The following is a 16,623-nucleotide window of genomic DNA, read 5'->3' on the forward strand; positions in this document are numbered from 1 at the left end:
CCAGACTTTCAAGGCAAACTAGAGACCGTGCCCAAGGCTGAAAGTCACAGCCCAGCGAGGCTCACAGCCCCCGTCGCTTCAGAGACCGCACCCTCCGCTGCCGTGTTTCACCACAGCTGTTTCCTTGAGAAGCTGCAGTTTTCTCCGAAGGCAGCCACAATACTTTCTGCCTCGAACGCAGGGGAAAAGTTGAGTGACTACGCAGACCTTGCAGCTTCACCTGAAAATGTCATCTCTTTTTTGCACATAGACTTTCCTTATGGACGCCTGGAACAGCCGCAGGGACCACCAGTCCGTCCTCCTAAGGAAGGAGCTGAACGCAAGGCGGCTCTTGTGTCTGTGGTTCCAGCTCAAGCTGGCCTCGTACTCACAGGCTTGATGGGCTCCTTTTTGCAAAGGTGAGACAACTCACCTGTGTGTCCCTCAGGAAGTGTGACATGGAAAGAGAGACAAGCCTTTGCAAATTCTTTGTCTCTCTGGTCACTGAACCAGAGGTGGATTTTCCAGGAAGCCAGTGACCTTGGGCTTCTCCCCCCTTCATTTGCAATTCCTGATCTTGTATTTGTTTTCTTAAAGTCTCCAGACATCATATAAGCTTCAGGTCCCTCAAAACTCTGTCCTTAATATATGACGTTTTGTGTTCGTGGGTTTAAGCCTAGAAAACTTGACACCTACAAGAGACAGGAGAAGGTGGAAAGGGTGCCCCTTCTGGAAGGTTCCTGCATTCACTGTGGAGTCTATTCTTTCTCATTCACACAGACATCTTGCCACCAAAAAAAACCCCCAAATGCCTTTTTAGAATCAAAGTTAAACACTGAAATAGAAATCCATGATATTTCAGGCTTAAACTTGACCTTTTCTCATGGAAAAGTAAAAAGATGAGAATTAATATTATCATATTGTTATATACAGGAGGTACTACTCATAATTATTGCTACACTTTTTTTGTACCAACCGCTACTGTTTATTGACATGTGGCACTTACTCTGGACCAGACAGTTTGACAAGTTCTCTACACACACAATCTCAGTCTTCGTTGCAACCTTATGATGAAAGGATACCCATTTTACAGACGAGGAGAGTGAGGCTTGCAGCAATTAAGTAATTTACCTAAAGTCACACTCTAATCTGGGTCTGTTTAACTCCAAAGTCTTATGCTTTGTTTAGACAGGGAAGTTAAGAACATAGAATCTTCTACTATCTTGGCTAAATAATCTTTTTCTATACCAATTCTAACGTCTCAGTAGATACTTAATATCTAACATGCATTTTCTTCTCATAATCTCTCCTCTTGTCAGGAAATTCTGTTTGGGGGTTAAGGAGGCTGAATTGCAAGACATTTAAATTAGACCCCGCTAACTTAATTTTCTTAATTTTAAAATTACATTTATGTTCCACCTCCAAACTAAAGATTATGGGGGATCGAAAAATTGGAATCTGTGAAGTAGATTCAGAGCCAAACAATAATAAACTGTATGTATAAGAATTTACAAACCAAAAAGGAAATCAAACAATACTCTCTACCCCCACAGAAAAAATTCACACCGTATAGCTTTCGGGTAGTGTTCTTTGCTTTAGTTTGGTTTAGTTTTTTAACTAACTCTAAAGTATTCCTCCTTTCCATTCAAATCATTCTTATCCTACATTTAAAATGTATGCTATTCAATAAAATTACAAGTTATCCTTTGTCTGATATATCATTGCTTTTATTTCCTACATTTTCAAAGCCATTAGTTTAAGAGAAGTTATATAAACTGTAATCTCTATCCACCCCACCCTTAAAACAAGCTGCCCGAAGGGCTGGACGCAGGTGTTCAGCCTACCTTTGCCTCAGCTTCAAGAGAGGAGACCAGGGGAGCTCGTTCTGGAGAAAGAAGTCAATTTTTCTTCATGCTAGAACAATTGACGTATTTCTCTTTCCTTCCTGTCGGGCAGGCGGGCCCTGAGTGCCTCTGTGGCTACTAACCCCCATTCGCCAAGGACCCCGGGGCAAAGCCACCTGAAACCACACCCAGGCGCTCTTGTACGTCAACAGTGTATGTTTTTTGGTGGAGGAAAGACCACACTGATGCTACTGCAATGTTTCACCCAGACCAAAGAAACCCCCAAAGAGACTAGAGGCTTCAATTAGTCAAACGTTTCCACGTTTGCAAGGGGTTTCTCCATTGACCTCAAGTGTAAATGACTAATGTAATGACATCTCAAAGACAGCTGTTAACTCAAGAGTTGATTTATAACAAGACGGGCATGGGCTTTTGGGGGGTAAATTTCACTGAAGTATAGCATACGTATGGAATATGACACAAATCATAAGCACAGCTTGATAAATTCTCCCAAAGTGAACGCACCCCATGAAGAAACAAAACTTAAACAGCATCTCGGGAGCCCCTCATAGGCCTTCCAGTTACACCTTTCCCCCCGAAAGGTAACGACTAGCCTGACCTTTAACATCATTCATTAGTCCTCCCGATTTTGCACTTTGTGTAAATGGAATCATACGATATTAACAATTTTTTGGCCTGGCTTCCGTTGTTCAGCGTGTTTATGAGATTCATACTATTGCATGTAGTTATAGTTTGTTCATTCTCATCGCGGTGTTGTATTTCATTGTATGAACAGATTAAAACATTTGTTTATGGTACTGTTGATGGACGTTTGTGCTATTTATAATTTTGGGCTGTTATGAATAGCGTTGCTACCAACGCTTGGGTGAATATTTGTATACGTGTCTGCTGGTTATGTGTCCGGGAGTGGAATTGCTAGTCACAGGTTAGGTGTACGTTCAACCTTAGCAAATGCTGCCACACAGTCTTCCAAAGCTGTCGAACTAATTTATATCCTCTACTGGCAACAAGTTCCGGGGGCTCCACATCCTCCCACACACTTGATACTGTCTGCCTTTCTTATTTTATCCATTCTGGTGGGTGTATAGTGGTATCACATTATGGTTTCAATTTTCATTTCCCTGATGTATAGAGTAGCTGAGCAATTTGGTATCTTTTTATACGTTTATTGATCATTTGGATATCTGCTTTGGTGTAGGACCTGTTCATGTCTTTTGCCTGTTTTGCTATTGGGTTATCTTTCTGTTATTGATTTGTACAAGTTCTTTATATATTCAGGATATGAGTCCTTTGTCAGATATTTATATCACAGATATCTTCTCCCTCTCTGTGGACTTGTCTTTTTTTCCCCCTTAACGGTCTCTTTTGAGGATCTCAGACTCACTCTCGAGGGTGAACTAGTATAAACTCTAATTGAGAGACTATGATTCAGGCGAGTCAGTTGATGACCAAGATTAAGGTATGCTGTGTGGCCTTGGGAATCACTAGATCTCTCCAAATACTCCTGGGCCTCGGCTTCCTCAGCTGTAAGTGAGATTCACTTTGATCATCCCTTCGGCTCTTCGGTTCTGAGATCTCATTCTTCTGTGGCCTAAGGATGCCCACCTGAGATGGGGAAATTCCATCAGGTGAGGAGCAGGGGTGGGGTAGGAGGATTAACATGACAGGAGGGAAGAAGAGTGAATTAAGAGGGCCGGCTTTTAAGGGCTTCCCTGGTGGCGCAGTGGTTGGGAGTCCGCCTGCTGATGCAAGGGACACAGGTTCGTGCCCCAGTCCAGGAAGGTCTCACATGCTGCAGAGTGGCTGGGCCCGTGAGCCATGGCCGCTGAGCCTGCGCTTCCGCAGCCTGTGCTCTGCAACGGGAGTAGGCCACAACAGTGAGAGGCCCGCGTATCACGAAAAAAAACCAAATAAGAGGGCCGGCTTTGGGGTGGGACAGACCTGAGTCACCTTGAGCAAACCACTTGGCCTCTCTGAGCTTGTTTCCTGGGGAGGGTCACAGGCTTCTCTCTTAGATTACAGCTCATTCAACGCATTCACAGATATTTATTGTGCACCTACTACGTCAGGCACTGATCACTGTGATCGTGGTCTAGGACCCATGGCCTAAGAAGATCCTTAATAAATAATAACTGCTGTTTCTTTAGTAGTAGTATTACTATTTTGCAGCATAAGATAGTAAGTGAATCCATTTAGGAGTATTTGGAAGAAAATGTTTTTAGAATGAGGGTATCCTAGACTAATTATTTCCAAAGTAGGTGTATTACTTTGCTAAGGCTGCTGCAACAACTACCACAGACTGTGTGGCTTAAACAACGGAAATTTATTTTCTCACAGTTCTGGAGTCTAGAAGTTCAAGATCAAGGTATTTCCCGGATTGGTTTTCTCCGGAGGCCTTGCTCCTTGGCCTGTTGATGGCTATCTTATCTCTATGTCTTCACTTGATTTCTCTGTGCCTTTCTGTGTCCTATTCCCTTCTTATAAGGACATCAGTCGTATTGGATTAGGTCCACCCTAAGGACCCCATTTTAACCTAATTACCTATTTTAAGACCCTAAATAGGTCTCTAAATACACCTATTTCCAAATATAGAAGGTCACATTCGAAGCACTTGGGGTTAGGGCTTCAACATATGAATCTGGGGAGAGACACGATTCAGCCCATAACAGTAGGATATACTAAGAAAACATTAGAACTTCTTTTTATATTTATTTTCAAAAAGATAAAACTTAAACTTTATTAATATTAAATAAATGGATTTGTAGTTTAACATATCACAGTTGAGATAAACACACTTTTGAGTTACCCACTCAAAAATTATTCATGCTAGATGGGCACGATTACAGAAGTTTGGAGACCACTGACCTATGGCCTCAGGCTACAGTGGACAGCAGGGGAGAGCTGGCAAAGATCGGATCTACCTGGGTGTTGAAACTGAATGGGTAGAAACAGATCACATCTGACACTGAAGTGAGGTGACACAGGGCTGGCCTGGGGATTAGACCAGAGTAGCCGTGGAAGGGGAGAGTGGTCAGGCTGATGAATGGGCGGGAGTCAGGCAAAGAGCGCGTGAACGTGATATCAATAAGTCAGCAAGGGAAGCCTTCAGCATGCTGTGCGGCAGGTTGTAGCATTCTTCTCCCGTAAGCGCGCCTGCCCTATGAACCCAGGTCAGCCGAGGGACTTGCTCTGGACGACGAAGCGTGCCCATTCACGAGCGGCACCCTCCAGCCAGCACTGGGGCCGCTGTCCCCTCCCCCTTCCCTCGCCCTCACCGACTTCGCAGTAAGCCTGCTCCATCAGCCTGGTCCCAGCCGATGCGTGGAGAGCACACCGGGCAGAGCCACAGCAGACCCTTGACGGTCGTGTAGCTCGAGCGACAAATACACATTTGTTGTTGCCGACCACCGAGAGTCTAGGGTCGTTGGTTTCTTCAGCTAACCTAGCCTATGCTGACTGATGTAGTGTGTGTGTTTTTTTCGTATACACAGAACTGATAAACTAGTTAATAACTACCACAGCATGAAATGATTGGGCAGAAGAAATGCCCGCTGGCGGCCCTGCTATGCCCCGAATTAGCCTTTAGTTGTTGGATCTTGGGATGAGGTCCCAGGGAAGGGGCGGGGGTGGGCAGGACTGGAAGGAAGAGGGAGCCTAGGGGTTCAGAGCAACAGCCATTCCCAGTTGGTACAGAGGTATTTCAGTCCCACTGTGCCCGTGCTTCCCAGCTGACAGCAGACCTAAATATAGGCATTTCTTAGCCAATCTCGTTAGCATGTAACTTCTCAGCACAGGATTCTCACTTTAGATCTGTGTCAGTCACAAGTTTATTTTCTTCCCCATTACAACGTTACATTCCTCACACTGGAGTGTTTTGCAATCGCCATTATCACCATCGGCATCTTCCTCATCATCATCATTAGTGACTCAGCCTGACTCCACGGTACATCTCAGTAACACTCCTAGGCACAGGGAGAGGAAGGAAAACTCGAACATCCCCAGGATTGGATTTGGACGGCAAACGGCTGCAGAGCATAGACAGCACTGGGAGACCCAACTGTGGCCGTGGATATTACTTGTTGAGGTGACGGGGCTATGGTTATTTGGCCCACACTCGCTAAATAAGGCATTGACAACAACAATCCTTATTTCTAAAGAGTGTATTTAAGAGACTCGCCTCGAAGAAAGAAAGCACACAACATCTGCCAACTTACGGCTAAGCCCCAAATTGAAAAGCAAATCCAAGATCCACTTCACTTACTCGCTGCACAGAAACCTAAACGTTATCCTAAAATATGGCTAAATACGGGAGATTCATGAGCAGCCCTGGGTCAGCGTGTTTATACTCCAGGACTTCTAATGGACATTCATTCTCGGCAGAGTCGGGGTGCTGGAACGGCAGCTAGTCAACGGCCAAATGCCATAGTGATTGTAAATTCCTTAGCCCTGCAGAGTGTACATCAATCGGGCAGAAGACAACCCCTGCACTGCATTTTTCCAAGCACTACAACATCACTGAGCCTAGAGAGTTCAAATCCTCCCACGGACAGAAGTAAGTTTTTCAAGTTTTTCCATCAAGGCCGTATCCTAGTCAACTCTGTAGCTTCCACTCCAGCTCAGAGGCTGCAGCAAAGTGAGTGCTTACTGTCATGTGTGTTGAATAAGTTAACAAATAGCTCTGAAGATAAACAGACCAACTTACCTATTTCTGGGGCAGACTCAATATAACTATGGCATGTATTATGATCATTTAATGAATGTTCTTTGACAGTTAAAATTGGAGAGTGGTACCCAATGCAGATAAGCTAAAGTCATGTAAAATTTTTAAAAATTCACATTTACATGTTTTCTGTTGATTTATGCCCATGCTGGTGATTTTCAGTCACAGTGTAACTTAAGATCTAAGCATTACTAATGCACTATCCCAGCAGCCATTCAGGACACTCATTTGAATTAGGAAATTCTTAAAAGGTTATGGAACAATTTAGAAAAGATGTCCCAAACCTCACTCAGGATTGTTCCCTCTTGCTTTGCACATAATGCTAACACACTTAGCTAGTGGGCCTGCGGGGCCACCCTAGGAGAGCAGAAGAAAATTAGAAGAGGGTGAAAAGGCCCCTGATTGGCTCAGGAGTGTGGTGCTGCTGAGGGGCTGGAACTGGGGTCAAGTGATGGAGAAGGACACCTGATAAGGGATCTTGGGATCTTAGGTGAAGCTGGGAATGTGAGGAAGACAAAACAAAGAAATGCCAGACTTAGAATCCCATGTAGACTGAGGCTTGAGGCTGAAACACTGGAACAGGTGAATCGAAGCCAGATTAACAGGAAGGGAACAAAGCTCAAAAGGTAGAGTTCAGAATCTGAGAAGCAGAAACCAGGTGTGAGAGGGCAGCCGGTTCCCACCCAGCAGGTCCCCTTGCTCAAGCCAGGTGTCCAGGGCAGGGCAGTCTTGTGTCTTTCACCCTCTCCCCCTCCCCCTTTCCCAGGAGGCAGGCGATTGCCTCTTCCTCCACTCCCAGTTCTCTGCAACTGGGTATGAGGCAGAACTAATGTGTAGGGAAATCATTCATTCAATAAATTTTAATTGTGCACCTACCATGTGCCAGGTACAATGGAAGGGGCAGGGGACGCATTAGTGAATAAAACGGATTCTGCCAGCATGGAACTCAGATTCTGTAGCACAGAAACAAGTGTTGCAGATGAACTGAGTGTGGGCTCTGCAGCTTAATTCTACCAAGTCTCAGGGTCCTGTGGTCAGCCCTTCCTGGAAGGATGGGAAGTGGGTTTTAGCTACTGGTCTTCAGAGAGGTAAGAAGTGACGGATTGACTTTGAGGTTGTGGTAAAAACAACAGAAAAAGTAGCCCCCAAAGTCAAAGGTTTTAGCCTCAGATCACATGCAAGCAAGCAGGTACATATATCCCAGCCCTTCCTGGAGAGCGCCATACCAGTGCCCAGCGCCATTACTAATTCTTTTTTTTGCGGTACGCGGGCCTCTCACTGTTGTGGCCTCTCCCGTTGCGGGGCACAGGCTCCGGACGTGCAGGCTCAGCGGCCATGGCTCACGGGCCCAGCCTCTCCGCGGCATGTGGGATCTTCCTGGACCGGGGCACGAACCCGTGTCTCCTGCATCGGCAGGCGGACTCTCAACCACTGCACCACCAGGGAAGCCCCCATTACTAATTTTTATAAAGACCTTTGTAGACAAGTTAAGTGTATGTCTAGGTCATTCTGGTTAAGGCAGTCAGGAAGTGTGCAGCATTTTACAATGTTTTCCACCCCCCAATTTTTTTTTTTAATGGTGACTGTAGGAAAAAAAAAAAATCTCATTTATATGGAAAACTTACCTCCCCAAAGGAAGGTTTCGTTCACAGCTAAAGTTTCCTAACCTTGGATCCTTAAGGGGACTGCAAACAATATCTCAGACAGCCCATCATGTTCATAAATCACTTTACAGTTTGTTACTAGGTGTACAAACTCGCTTGAACGTTCAAATTAACCCACACAGTACGAACCGGAGAGAGGGGCCAGGACGACTCTTCCCCTCCCGCACTGGCTTTGTCCATTTGTTTTGTTTTCGTTGCTGAGGTGTAGGGAGCTGCCGGGATTCCCTGGCGGGTTCCCGCGGAAACCGTCGTTTCCGGCAGCACGGGAGAAGAGGCGAACCCCCAACGGCCGCCGGGCTGGTCGGGGCTGTACTGGCAACTGGGTCAGGGCGGGAGTGGGCGGGGGCCCTAAAGGAGGGCGGGGCCAGAAGCGAGGGGCGGGGCCTGAGTGCGCCTGCGCAGTGCGCTCCACTCAGGGAGGCGGAGGCGAGGCGCCGAAGGGAAGATGGAAGACTACCAGGCTGCCGAGGAGGTAACGGCTGGGTTGGCGACGGGACGGGTGGAGGCCGGGAGTTCCGGGTGCAGGTGGACGGCGGCAGCCAGGGGCTTGTGCGGGCACCCGGGCTGCGTCTAGACGTGGGCAGCGGCCGTCCCCAGCGCAGGCTGACGGCACCGACGCCCTGCCGAGCGCTTCGCGGTGACCTGCCGCCGGGCCGGCTCAGGGCGTCGTCGCCCTGCCCGGGGCGGGGCTCGGGGGGCGGGGCGTGGAGGGGGCTCCGCAGCCCTGGGACGCCTTGTGCCGGCGGCACTCCCGGGAGACCCCCCGCCGCGCCGCTCGCCTCCCCGGCGACCCCGGCCCGCCACGCCCCCGACCCCGAGAGAGCGCCGCCGCTCGCTCTGTTTATTCCGTGATTCAGACCCCCGCCCGCGGGTGGGGAAGACTGAAGGCCGCCCCTTGTGTGTCGCTGATGCACGCGAGACTCCAGAGTGACCCGCATGTACAGTCACATCTCTCAAGTCCCTTCAGTCAAGGATTGGATCCTCTGGCTGTGCGCAAAAAGCAGACGTGCCCAGTAGGAGAAGCTGCCTGTCTTCGTTTCCACACCTGTTCTTCGGTGCTGCGCGCAGCGCCCACCGAGGCCACCGTCACTCCCATTTCATTTGAGTTTGAGACAACAGTAAGATAGCTCCTATCTGTGGGGGGAGAAGAGTCATCTCTTACTGCCCCAACGAAGAAGCAGGGTAGCGCATACAGTTATTTACCAAGCAGACGACATTCGCTGTAATGACATGCGCCGTTTCATGGCTTTCCTTCAAGCTTACGAGCATTCAGGGAATAAAGCTGATGGGTGCTCCTCTTATAGAATAGCTGCCCATTTTTCTTCTCACTAAATAATTCTTGTTGAAATACAAATAAATGGAGTCCTATTTATTATGCAGCCTGTCAAAAATAACAGGTTATCTTACCATTTTTGAAATTTAGTCTAAGCAGGAATGTTTTGAGGGAAATACATATATATATATATGGCTTAAGGACTGACCTTAAGAGTTTCAGATTTTATCTAATTTCCGAACTAGCACAAACTGTCTGTGGTAGTGTCATCATCAGTGTCTGAATGCTGGCAGCAATCAAGTGAATAATTAGGAGAAGTCATAGTTCAGGAGCAGGGAGTCAAGGAAAGACGCCTGTAAACTGTGCACTGATATAATGTTGCAAAATGGCTTGTATTATAGGAATATGAGTAACTTTTAAGAAAGGAAATGGCAATATAGAGGAAGTCCTTAATACTGGCATTTTAATACTCTGCACTCTAATTCTGGCTCTCACCAATGAGGTGGCTAAGTGACTTCATTATTTCAGATCTCAACTGCATATCTGAGAAATGAAAGGGCCCAACAGAGTGATCTGTGTTTTACACAAGATAAAGCCCTGGGAGGCTGAGACCATGACTCCCTTCTTTCTAGTAGGCCCGCTTTGGGCGTTTACTAATCCACCCCACTCCTCCTAACAGCCTCTGCATATCCTCTAACTTCATGTAGATACCTGGATCTTTGTATTAATAACTCTACTCTCCGTTCATTGTTCGACTTTCCTGTAGAAACTGAAACTGCCCAGTGGATTCTGTACAACTGCTGTATTTTCCATGAAAAGTCCATTGAAATGCCCCTCACCCTTTTTCATATTTCAACCACATGGAAAGTTATACAGGGACTTTCCTGTATGGTTTAGGATCACTGAAGTCTCTTGGAAAGATCCTTTAAACTTCGAGAAATAATTTAATCTAGGATACTGCAGATTTTCATTAACTGGGTGAGTTGGCTTTGTCTCCCAGTATGACTTCTGAGTACAGCAGGTGGGCTTCAGGCAGTCAGCTCTTGATCCTCCTGGGAAGAAAGGGGCATTGCTAGCACAGGGCCACAGTGGTCAGCAGCCCGGCAGGGAGGAAAACGCCCTGCTGAACTCTCTGCCTTTATTTCACCAGGATGTACATGGACTGAGGGCCTGGGGCTGCCCTCTGGAAAGCATCTGCAAAGCTCCGGAAATAAGGTTCCCAGGATTCAGAGGGAATCTTGTACCCATTCAGATGTACCATATGTAAAAAGAAAGAAAAAAGAAAGCCATTTATATAAACTCCTGGCACTAGATTCCTGCTGAGAGCCCACCTCCCAGCTCACCTCGACACACTGGCGGGGAATGGCTGTGCCAGCAGCTAGCTGTACAGTCCTGAAGTAGGACAGCATTGAGAAAGAAAATACCAACAGAAAATAGTAAAATCATGGTGTATCTTACCACAAACAGTGGCTAAAAACAAACCCCCCCAAAAAAACGTCTTAAGTTTCAAGCCTCCTAACAAGTTTACATCAGGGAAAGAGTCAGTTAATTTATATAAAAGTCAAGTAACTCATTAAACTTCTATAGTAATCATCCTAGCGGCCAGCTGAAATGGATGGAGAGATTGAATTTTAGTTTAAGGTGAAGTCAGTCTTTTGGGTCATGGCATGATTAAAACAAAAACAAACCAAAAAACCTTTAAATCGTATACATGTATCCTGTGTCTCCTGACTGCCTCTCATTAGCTCTGTGATCCTCAGCTACTTAACGTTTTCCTCAGTAAAATGAACAGCCTGGTTAGATTATTCCTAAGGTCTTCATTTCTAAATCATGTTCATTACCTAAATTTGCATTAATCAGTGCAGTGGAAAAGGATCTTTTAAATCAATCAAACTTAACTAATTTTCTTCCTTACAGACTGCTTTTGTTGTTGATGAAGTGAGCAACATTGTAAAAGAGGTAAGAGGAGAAATGCTCCCTTTTTCAATGTTTGATTAATGGCTTATATGAGTGAAAATAATGTGTTTTAAATACTGTCTTGGAATTGTTTCAACTGAGCCTGTGTGTTTTGGCATTTCAAATAACAGTTTTTACTTCAATGAATATCTAGATAAGAACTCTCCCTTGGGGCTTCCCTAGTGGCACAGTGGTTGAGAGTCCGCCTGCCGATGCAGGGGACACGGGTTCGTGCCCCGGTCCGGGAAGATCCCACATGCCACGGAGCGGCTGGGCCCGTGAGCCATGGCCGCTGAGCCTGCGCGTCCGGAGCCTGTGCTCCGCAACGGGAGAGGCCGCAACAGTGAGAGGCCCGAGTACCGCAAAAAACCAAACCAAAACCAAACCAAACAAAACAAAAAAGAATTCTCCCATATTATGTAAATTATATATTTTAAATGAGACAGGACATTTTATATACTAGCATTATTACTGAATGTTACTAAGGCTTGATTCTGTAACCTTTTAGCATCAAAGACTCATGGTAATAATCACATTGGAAAATGTAAACGTGCATTCCCTGTGTGGTAACTGCCACGGTATGTGGTGCTTTGAGGGATTAACCCACCTAGTGAGTTCAGAGCTGGAATCTGAGAAAATGGGAGGAGTGTTAACTCAGTGAAAAGAGGGGGACAGATATTCCAGGCAGTGGACAAGTGCAAAGGCCCTGTGGTAAGGAGTGTTCGTGGTGTTTGAGGGATTGGAGGGGAGGTGGGTGTGGCTGGACTAGTGCTGAGCATGGGGGCAGCCTGGGGCAGGAAGGAGGCCAGAAACGTTTTCCTAGTCAGTTTCCCTCCCTGGGTACACTGAGCACATAATGAAGCCAGTGGCTAAAAGACGGTTATTAGATGATCTAAGTTTGCCAATACCATTTGAGGTTATATATGTGATTTGGAATTGACTCCAATGCAAATTATTATTAATGCAAGTTATTGACTAATGGCAGAGTGATGAAGAACCACAGCCTAGTTTTGTGAACACCATTAAAAAGCAAAATGACTTTGTTCTGCTGTATGTATTATTCCACATCAGGCATGGATTTTCTCCTTGCTTTCAGGATCTATAACAGTTTGCTTGTCATTGTTTTTCTTTCTTTTTTAAAAATTTAGTCATTTAAAAAATTTTTTTATGTTTGGCTGCGTTGGGTCTTCATTACTGCGTGTGGGCTTTCTCTAGTTGCAGCGAGCGGGGGCTACTCTTTGTTGCAGTGCACGGGCTTCTCGTTGTGGTGGCTTCTCTTGTTGCGGAGCACAGGCTCTAGGCGTGCAGGCTTCAGTAGTTGTGGCTCGCCAGCTCTAGAGCCGCAGGCTCAGTAGTTGTGGCGCACGGGCTTTGTTGCTCCACGGCATGTGGGATCTTCTCAGACTGGGGCTCGAACCCGTGTCCCCTGCATTGGCAGGCAAATTCTTAACCACTGTGCCACCAGGGAAGTCCTTGTAGTTTTTTGAAAAAAAAAAAAAGAGTGTTTCTTAGGAGCATGGTAGGGAGCAGGAAGATGGGTGAATTTCACTAGAACTCAGACATGGAGTTGGCTCATCGTGAAGCCTCCTTGGGCCTTGCTTGTTTTCTTCACTGTCTTTGACTTGGTTCCCAGGCAGCAAGTACCATTGCAAGTAGACCTTCCCAGTCTCCCTGGAAGCATAAAGGACTGGAAGCATAAAGTTACAGTGTGGTGTTACTTTCAGCTTTTTTTTGCCTCTAGGCAAAAGGTTAATTCTGTACTCGGCTATTTTAAGGATTGGGTAGTAGTAAATTTGGATGGGTACAAAATTAGCAGAGGGTTTTCCTCCCTCCCTGAAAAACAGTGAATTCCGAAGCATGTGTGGGGAGACTTGCCAGAGTGAGAGGTTTAGCTCGAGTGCAGCCCCTACTTCTTTGGGGACACCCAGAGCTATCACCACCCTGGTCCCAGGTTCAGCTCTGAGCTGGGGAGGGAGCAGGACACGGCAGAGGGTGCGGAAGAGCTGTGCCAGTTTGTGGGGGCAGCAGCCCGCTCAGGTCCCAGGATGACTAGGAATTTCCAGCGCTAGAATATGGCGTGAGTCGCTTTTGTTCCTCAAAACCAAGGTCTCTGGGCTAGGCCCCAGGCCGTAGACCCCAGTCTGTCACCATTGTATACAACTCAGGGACTTTTTCTCTCCACGTCTGAGGACAGAACTTAGCCCTCACTGAATGTTATTATTTTAGGTCATAAGTGTCATAAAAACTCAGTTTTCTGGTTTCCAGCACAAGTTAGAAAAGGAGTAGAAAAGAAAGCTGCTTAGAAGCAGGCACACAGGCACCAGCATAAAAGGCCCAGAGAACCGTAAAATGGGACTATCCTTATTACCAGCTGGACCAAGAGTTGGGGCCAGGGACCGTGTGTATTCCTGAATACCCTCTGAAGCACACAGGGTGAACCCACCCAGAATACAGCACAGAAAAGGAAACAAGGAATTTCATAATAAAGAAAAAATTCATCACAAACTAAGTTTTGGAATAGATAGAGGAGTTCTTTAGTTTTCTGAAAAATGTACTTTTGTGGTAACATTCCCAGAAGATGCTGGGTAAAGGAAGTATTTGTAAATATCAATACATGATTATTTGGATAGGTTTGTACATTGTCAGTTGTACAACTGACAAAAGATTCCTCTATCTCTGGTGTACTTTTAAGAAAGAAATAGGCAAAGGAAGATATTTTCTAGCCTCACCAGGGAGAAAACGTGTTCCTTATCTCCAGACAGTAACTACAACAGCAAACATTAAATTCAGTCAAAATGTTTAAAAAACTTGACAGATCAGATGCTATATAATTCTTTTTTTTTTTTTTATTTGTTCGGCTGCACTGGGTCTTTTTTTTTTTTTTTGCGGTACGCGGGCCTCTCACTGTTGTGGCCTCTCTCTTTGCGGAGCACAGGCTCCGGACGCGCAGGCTCAGCGGCCATGGCCACGGGCCCAGCCGCTCCGCGGCATGTGGGATCTTCCCAGACCAGGGCACAAACCCGCGTCCCCTGCAACGGCAGGCAGACTCTCAACCACTGCGCCACCAGGGAAGCCCTGCACTGGGTCTTAGTTCCAGCATGCAGGATCTTCGTTGTGGCATGCGGACTGTTTAGTTGGCGGCATGTGGGATCTAGTTCCCCGAGCAGGGATCGAACCCAGGCCCCCTGCATTGGAAACGCACAGTGTTAGCCACTGGACCACCAGGGAAGTCCCATATAATTACATATTTTTAAAACTGAATATAAAGCATTCAAATGAAATACAACACTGTTAGAACAAAAGGTACATTTGCAAAGGAGTCCTCGTGTTTACAAATAAGCTTATTTACACTTTATGCAAATTGTATTTCAGCAGTTCTTAGGGTGCAGTACTAACTGTGCTAACCTCAGGAGTGGCTGGGAGGTATTTGGCGTGTTCTGCTAACAGTGACCAGCTGTGCTCTGTCTTCCAGGCCATAGAACGTGCCATCGGTGGCAACGCCTATCAGCACAGCAAAGTGAATCAGTGGACCACAAACGTAGTGGAGCAAACCTTAAGCCAACTCACCAAGCTGGGGAAACCGTTTAAATACATTGGTAATGAATCTTCGCCTCTTGTTTATATTGGTGGTGGTTCTTTAAATACGGATCAGAGGTGAGTCTGTGTCAGGAGAGCAGCGTGGCCTGAGCTCAGAGGAGGTTCCTGGTAGGAGCAGGTCACTCGGCTTGTGCACGTAACCACCCACCCGGCCTGTGGGGCTGCAGGAACGCAGGGACGTACCAGCATTTCCGATCTGATGCTTTTAGAACAAGCCTGTGGTGATCTGTTGATGTCCTAGGACCTGGCACTCTACCCCTAGAATTTTTATCATGAACATCAGCCACGTGATCTCTCTCTATATAATGAAAGTGGACAAAAGGGAATTTGTGTCGCCAAGTATATTTCTCTAATAAAAGTCTGCTTTTATCGAAGTGACCTGTGTAATCATGCAGAAGAACGGAGCGGGCCTGCACACGGCAAGTTCCTGCTTCTGGGACAGCTCTACTGATGGTACGTACGGTTTTCACTCCGTTCGTGAAGGCTTGTCACGGGCATTTCCCTGAAGGCTCTGCGGTGCCTGGGCCCTGCTGAGATCTAGATTATTCAAAGCGTTGTTTTATGAAATATGTGCTTGGATGTTTCCTGTCTTTGAATGCATGTCTATTAGAGTCACCTTTTAAAACATTTGATAGAAGAGAGACTGGCCAGCCTTCTTTTTTGGCCACAAAGAGTTAAGTACACGATCGTGAGAACTCGGAAGGCCCCCGTTCTTCCCAGTTTTCTGTCCTAACCCGCCTCCTTCCTCCCGCAGGGAGCTGCACTGTGCGATGGGAGAACAAGACCATGTACTGCATTGTCAGCGCCTTTGGACTGTCCATTTGACCGCCCTGTCCAGCCTGTGATCTTTCTCCTTTTGTCCCAGCATTTCTCTTCCATCTTCTAACCACCAGCCATCTAGTCAGTGATTACCTGTCTCACTCTCTTAGTGTTTTTGTGGCGCTCTCAAAATGTAGAGAAAAAAACCAAATGACCACACTGTTCTGTGACCTGCACACCCTAAGTCAGAGGAGTCATCACTGAAGGTAGTCAGGAGCCTGTCCTGCCACTTGTCTTAACTTTGAATGTTTCTTTTCAAAGGTGCTAAAAGCCGAAATCTGCTAGTGTGAAACTTTCTCTACTCTCTGAAATGATTCAAATACACTAATTTTCCATACTTTGTACTTTTGTTAGAATAATAAATTATTCCAATTTAAAGTGTGTGTTTTCTGCATAGTCTAAATAGTATCACAAATGAATTCTCCATATTTAGTTAGTGGCTTTAGAATCTATAAAACTGTAAAAAACAGAAGAAGTTGCAGTTCAGCTCTGGTCCTCGCCAGTACAGCGATTTGCTGATCCACCCGTGGGACCAAGATCCTGACCGCTTTGCTGTGTTCTGGTTGGAATTCTACCCTTGGGCATCACATCCTTCCCTCAAGGGCTTCTCTCCTGGAGCTTAAGGGGTGGCAAGTGGGCAAGCTGGTCTTTTCTGATAGCTGGAGAGCTCTGACTCACACTGTCGGCCCAAATCTGCAACACTACAGCCTCTACTCCTGTGTTTTCTTTTTCAGTAGCAATCACAACAGA

At 46.3% G+C, this 16,623-nt stretch overlaps 1 protein-coding gene across 2 annotated transcripts; it reads left to right on the forward strand.

Moving 5' to 3' along the window:
• Positions 1–8,604: 8,604 nt before the first annotated feature.
• DYNLT1 (dynein light chain Tctex-type 1) lies at positions 8,605–16,251 on the forward strand. 2 transcript variants are annotated; one of them, XM_067701650.1, is made up of 5 exons: positions 8,605–8,700; positions 11,419–11,460; positions 14,930–15,053; positions 15,430–15,507; positions 15,809–16,251. In XM_067701650.1, the coding sequence occupies exons 1-5, from the start codon at positions 8,674–8,676 to the stop codon at positions 15,877–15,879; spliced, it is 342 nt and encodes a 113-aa protein (XP_067557751.1). In that variant the 5' UTR covers positions 8,605–8,673; the 3' UTR covers positions 15,880–16,251. The 2 variants fall into 2 exon arrangements, with proteins under 2 accessions (XP_067557751.1, XP_067557752.1); XM_067701651.1 differs by lacking the exon at positions 15,809–16,251 and having other exon boundaries at positions 15,450–15,505.
• The last annotated feature ends 372 nt before the right edge of the window (positions 16,252–16,623 follow it).

This window comes from Pseudorca crassidens, chromosome 13 (genome assembly GCF_039906515.1).
Source record: "Pseudorca crassidens isolate mPseCra1 chromosome 13, mPseCra1.hap1, whole genome shotgun sequence".
NCBI lineage: Eukaryota > Metazoa > Chordata > Mammalia > Artiodactyla > Delphinidae > Pseudorca > Pseudorca crassidens.